This window comes from Zootoca vivipara, chromosome 6, assembly GCF_965207765.1.
Source record: "Zootoca vivipara chromosome 6, rZooViv2.hap1.1, whole genome shotgun sequence".
Taxonomy (NCBI): Eukaryota; Metazoa; Chordata; class Lepidosauria; order Squamata; family Lacertidae; genus Zootoca; species Zootoca vivipara.
In genome coordinates, this window is record NC_142589.1 from 62,620,550 (window position 1) to 62,626,549 (window position 6,000).

The 6,000-nt window shown below is 52.2% G+C and overlaps 1 protein-coding gene across 4 annotated transcripts in view; it reads left to right on the forward strand.

Moving 5' to 3' along the window:
• FGR (FGR proto-oncogene, Src family tyrosine kinase) overlaps positions 1-4,915 on the forward strand; it is a 52,216-nt gene extending 47,301 nt beyond the window's left edge. For 3 of the 4 annotated variants that reach the window (XM_035118679.3, XM_088672383.1, XM_088672384.1), the window contains exons 9-13: positions 1,697-1,876; positions 3,030-3,106; positions 3,468-3,621; positions 4,045-4,176; positions 4,302-4,915. In XM_035118679.3, the coding sequence (XP_034974570.1) occupies positions 1,697-1,876; positions 3,030-3,106; positions 3,468-3,621; positions 4,045-4,176; positions 4,302-4,510 (752 nt within the window). In that variant the 3' untranslated portion in view covers positions 4,511-4,915. Of the gene's footprint in view, positions 1-277; positions 434-1,696; positions 1,877-3,029; positions 3,107-3,467; positions 3,622-4,044; positions 4,177-4,301 lie in introns of all 4 variants that reach the window. The other variant, XM_035118681.3, reaches the window with a different exon arrangement.
• Positions 4,916-6,000: the final 1,085 nt, after the last annotated feature.

A 6,000-nucleotide genomic window follows, 5' to 3' on the forward strand; every position in this document is an offset into this window, starting at 1 on the left:
AATGCTCTCTTTCTATGCAAGTCAAAAAGGGAAATCTATCCTTGTTCAGAGAGCTGCTGCTCTAAAAGTAAGCCAAGGGCACCAACTAGTGGTCAAAGCAGATACTTCTGCCTGATATAATATGGGGCCTGGTGCCACACTCCTCTTCCTCCCCCTCCTGGGCCCTGTTCGTCCCTCTTGGGTGCATGGGGAATCCATCACTCCATTTTCCATCTCGCATTCTCTCTCTCTCTCTCTTTCCCACCTTCTCCATCCTACCCCATCCCACCCATTACAGAGTACAATGATGGTCTCTGCCACCTACTAACCAGGGTGTGCCCTTTTCCGAAACCCCAGACTATGGGCCTGTCTAAGGACGCTTGGGAAATTCTGCGCCAGTCCATACACTTTGACAAGAAGCTTGGCATGGGATGTTTTGGAGATGTGTGGATGGGTAAGGTGGGGGCCTTCCAGGGTCCCTCTGTAGCTTGGAGGGCACATAAGTTGGAGGTGGGGGGGGAGCCCATGGAATGAGAGTGCATTTTAGGATCAGGCAACTTTTGGGGGGGGTGCTGCTGATTTTATACCTAGGAAAGATCAGTATCCTGCCTCATTTGGAAAGGCTGTAGCTCAGCAGCAGGACAGCACGTGCATTTTATACAGAAGGTCCTAGGCATCACTCAGGAGATGTGGCTCTCTGGAAGTTGTTGGACTCCAGTTCCCAGTGTTGGCCAACAGTGTGGCCAACAGTCAGGGATGGTGGAAGTTGTAGTCCGCCAACCTCTAGAGGGCTGCAGGTGACCCATCCTTCATCTAGTCATTGGCATCTCCAGTCACAAGGATCTCAAAGTGGAAAGGCAGGGCAAAATCTTCTGCCACTGCTATTCTTCCTATTCAGAACAGGCTCGGGGGGTCTCTCTTGGTGCAGACCACACCTCGTAGCTTTTAAGAGCAGCCAATAAGTGCATCGCGCCCTGCAGGGCTGTGATGTTCAGTGATCAGTCCTTGAAAGCACAGGGTTTAGTACTGGATCTGCAACTTCCTGGGAAGCAAAACTCTTCTTCGTTTCTTTGTTTAAATATAAGTGATGCTTTCCGGCCCTTGCTGCCTTCAGGCCCGAGTCAGAAGCCGTGAACTCTCAGAAGCCGGCTCCTTGCAAAGTAGGGAGGGCAAGGCAGGGGTGCCAACTTGAATAAAATATTGGGGGGTGGGGGAGAAGCTCCACCCAGCATAATCTATCACAAGAGTGGCAAGGACCGTCAACTTCAAGGCCCAGCCCCCTCAAACATTTTATTGGCTCCTATGGGGCAGGGTCATGATTGAGCTGGATTTCCATTGCTCAGGGACTGAGCCTTCCAGTGTGCTGCATAGTTCCTGGCCCCTCCCCTACCACTAGCAAAACAGAACAAATGAGAAGGACATACATGTACTGGAAAAGGATTGCTCTTCAGCTAGGAAGTTAGACAAGGGTGGGAGCAGTGGAATTGGCCCTTCTGGGTTGGGCTTTTCAGAATGAGGGCATTCCTTCCATCCCCCACATGTTCCACCTCTCTGCTGAGGGAGCACCATCCTGATCTGGCATAGCTTCCCCCTCCCATCCATCTCCATCTCCACATGGGTCAAGGTGGGAGAGCGCAAGGGAGTGCCCTCGATCTGGTGGGCGCCCCCCTCGCCAACCCCCTCAGTGACTCTTGCCTGTGCTTCCCGCTGGCTCCAGGGACCTGGAACGGCACCACGAAAGTCGCGGTGAAGACGCTGAAGCCAGGGACCATGTCTCCAGAAGCCTTCCTGGAAGAGGCCCAGATCATGAAGCGCCTTCGGCATGACAAGCTGGTGCAGCTGTACGCGGTGGTGTCGGAGGAGCCCATCTACATCGTCACCGAGTTCATGAGCCAAGGTGCGGCCAAGGCTGGTGGGAGGATGCCAAGGCTTCCGGGTGGATGGGTGGCAGGCAAGCCACTAGCTGCAACCCAGGGGCACCCCAGGAGGCTCAAGGGTGGGAGATTTCAAAACGGGCAAAAAGAAGTGTTCAACTTTGTACAGTGCAAGGTTTAAACTATGGCACTGGCTCCTGCAAGATATAGCGATGGCCGGCAATTTGGCTGCCTTGAAAAGGATATTAGACAAATCCATGGGGGAGGGTGTCACAACGGGGAGTGGTAGGGCGGGAGGCAGCAAAGCCCCCAGTAGGTGGAGACACAGCCACTGATGGGGCACAGACCATTTATTCTGGCTTTGTCCCCACCCCCTTCCCTGCTAAGTTCTTCAGCGGCAACTTTGGGTCTAAGCTGACAAACCACAGTTCCCTGAGAATGGATATCAGAGAATGGAAGTTTCCAATTCTCCTTGCAGTTGAGAAAGAGGGAGGCACTTGGCGGAGGGAGAGCAATTGTGCAGGCTTGTCCATGTACCAGGGAACTGTGGTTTTTCTCTTATGTTTGAAATGGAATTCTGGAAGGTACCGGGAAGTCAATGGTGTTGGGTCCCTGTGCAATTGCAGCCTTTTTAGTTCAGTTATAAAACCACTGATGGCCTAGCCCAACGGAAGTCCACGTGATGCCCTGCAGATCTTGCTGGATTCCAACACACACCAGGCCCAGACAGCATGACTCATGGTCAGGGATAATGGGAGCTGGAGTCCTGCAGCATCTGAAGGATACTACATTGGCTACCTCTGCACTACCCCAATTTTCTAGTCTATCATGGGAAAGTTCATCATATGCATTCAGCCTTTCACAACCTGGCGCCCACTTTTCAAAATGTTGTTGGACTGCAACTGCCATTGCCCCTGGTTATTGGCCACACTGGCTAGGGCTCATGGGAGCTGGAGTCCAACACCATCAGAAGGGTGCTAGATTTAGGAAGGCTGATAAGACTCATTCCCCAGCTGCTGGCCTGCAAGGGAAGGCCAGTGGCAGGAAACTGGGCATGGGAAGTAAACCGGATAGAGAAACTGGGTGAAATGGTTGATGGGCAGCTGCCACTGGTAGGTTATTGGGGAAAGATCCTAACAAGATGCTGGTCTAATCTCCCGACTCCGCCCTTCACAGGGAGTTTGCTGGATTTTCTGAAGGATGGCGATGGCCGGTTCCTGAAGTTACCTCAGCTGGTAGACATGGCAGCCCAGGTAACTGGGGGTGGGGGGCAGTCGTGGAAGCTACATTTAATTTAACAATAAAATTCCCCAGACAGCTTAAAGAAATGTGAAATAAGCAAGCATGCCTGTCGTTCAGTCTCATTCTTTTCTTTAGAACGGGGCAATAGACTGTATGACGTCCTTCCCCAACAGGGTGCCCTCCAGATGTTTTGGACTACAATTCCCATCAGTACCAGCCAGCACAGCACAACACAGCCAACATTCAGGGGTGATGGGAGCTGTAGTCCAACAGCATCTGAAGAGACCTTAAGTCAGAGGAAGGCTAAACTATGAAGATGATCCTTGGGGTCACCCACCTCCTTGTTGCATTCTCACTTCTCCACCACCCAAGATTGCAGCTGGAATGGCGTACATTGAGCGGATGAACTACATCCACCGGGACCTGCGTGCTGCCAACATCCTTGTGGGTGACAACCTAGTGTGCAAGATTGCTGACTTTGGCCTGGCCCGCCTCATTGAGGACAATGAATACACAGCACGGCAAGGTAAGCTCCTGGAAACATACCATGTTAAGAAACCCAAGATACTGTCTTATGCCAGGTCAAGAGTATTTGCCCATCTAGCCCAGTATTGCCAATTCTGACTGGCAGTGGCTCTCTGGGGTCTTGGGTAGAGTTCTCTCTCATTGTCTCTTACCTGGATGCACGAGGGACTGAACCTGGGTTTTATGCATGCAAAGCAGGTAGGGCCAGCGCCAAGGGTTGACATGGCTGGGCATCTGCTGGGGCCCCACTGACAAGAGCCCCCTGGACTTGCTACAGTGAAGAGGCAAAGTCATTAAGGAGTGCCCTGTGGATGAACTGGGCCTGCCTAGAGATGTGTTTTGTGGTGATTTGGTGCTGGGAGGGGAGAGGGCATTCCCCTTCTGTGCCGTCTCAGCATCTTCTCCCATCTCCCTCCACTGCCAGGTGCCAAATTCCCCATCAAGTGGACGGCCCCAGAAGCTGCCCTTTACGGCAAGTTCACCATCAAGTCGGATGTGTGGTCCTTCGGCATCCTCCTGACGGAGCTTGTGACCAAGGGGCGAGTCCCCTACCCGGGTAAAGCCTTCCCTTGTCTGGAGAGATGGACCTGACCGTTTTTGGTTTCTCTCCATTTTTCACTTTTCCAATCATAAATTCAGTTCTCGACATTTCTGCAGACATTTCTTGCTCTTTTTCTGCAGGCATGAACAATCGGGAGGTGCTGGAGCAAGTGGAGAGGGGCTACCGCATGCAGTGCCCCGGGAACTGCCCTCCGTCGCTGCACGAACTGATGGTGCAGTGCTGGAAGAAGGAGCCTGAGGAGCGCCCCACCTTTGAATACCTCCAGTCCTTCCTTGAAGACTACTTTACCGCCACTGAGCCTCAGTACCAGCCAGGAGACAACCAATAACTGTTGCTGCAGATGCCAGCAGGGACCATGGACAGCCCATCCCCAGGGGCACTCTGGGACTTGGCTGTCCGCAGAAACAGTCCTCTCCCTCCCTGGAGCAGGGGCCAAGGATCCCTTTTTGTACAAGTGGGGTTGGACTCCTATTTCCTTCTCTCTCTCTCTCTCTCTCTCTCTCTCTCTCTCTCTCTCTCTCTCTCTCTCTCCTGCTTCCCTTTTTTTTACGATTCCACACCGAGATTTTTTAATTGTGATTTTGTGTTTTAAAGTTCCGCTTCTTCTTGGACGACTGCCGTGCTGATTTTTTGGAGTTAAGAAGAGGACTGTGAGCCAGGGGCTCGGGTTAGCAAAGGGAGAGAGTGGGTTTTGTACAGTACATCCTTGCTTAATAAAGTTTCCTTTCCCCAACCCTCCCCTCCCTTTCCCTCCTATATTGTTTTGGAACATGATAGTGCTCTTTGGACAATAAACAACCCTCTCTTCCCTTCCCACCAGCCCTGGTGCTCCCAACTCTCTGAAGGAATGAAGCAGGCATGGGGAACCTAAACTTCCAGATGCTGTTGAACTGCAGCTTCCATCATCCCTAGCCACTGCATGATGGGGATGCGTGTCATGGGAGTCCAGCAACATCTGGATGGTTGGCAGATTCCCATCCATCCCTGACCTTACAGAGGTTGTTGGTCCCCTAACACCCTTCTGCCCCAACCAGCATGGCAAGAGGTTGGGGATGATGAGCATTGTAGCTCTGCAACATCTGGAGGACCCCAAATTATCCAGCCTTGGCCTGTATTGAGTGACTGAAGTTCTTCTCCAGGGCTTCAGGCAGGAGTCTTTTCCAGCACCGACCTAGAGCTGCTGGGGATTGAACCTGGAGCCTTCTGCATGCCAAACGCCTGCTCCACCACTGAGCTATGGCCCTTCCACTTTGCACAGCGTAGGTGGGCCACCTCACAAGGTTGCTTGAGATTGCCGAACTTGGCCCAGGTGGCTTGTGGGTCTGCCTTCATTGCCCTCTACAATTCCGTTGCCACCCAGCCCCAACTCACAAGATGCTCAAGGGCTTTGAAAGGGGTTGTTGGTTGTGTTTCACACCTCCCTCTTCCCCTCTCCTTCTATAGCTTTTCCTATCCTCCCCCATTTCCTTAACCAGCGACGATACTATTAAACCCATAATCCACTGGGGGTGTGATGGTAGTGGGCGGTGTTACAAAAAGCAGCTCACATTGGAGGTGCTATGCTATGTGCTGTGCTATGGCTTTCACTGAAGGAAGCAAGAAGAAGGGTTGCTCCAGAGGGAAATCTCTGCAATTGCGATGTGTCTATTTTGTATCAGTGCCTTCCGATAGCAAGATACAGTGGCACCTTGGTTCCCGAACAGCTTGGTTGTTGAAAAATTGGCTCCCAAACGCCGCACACCTGGTTTGCGAACGTTTTTTGGAAGCCAAACGTCCGACGTGGCTTCCACGACATCCACTGTAATGTTACTTATCAGA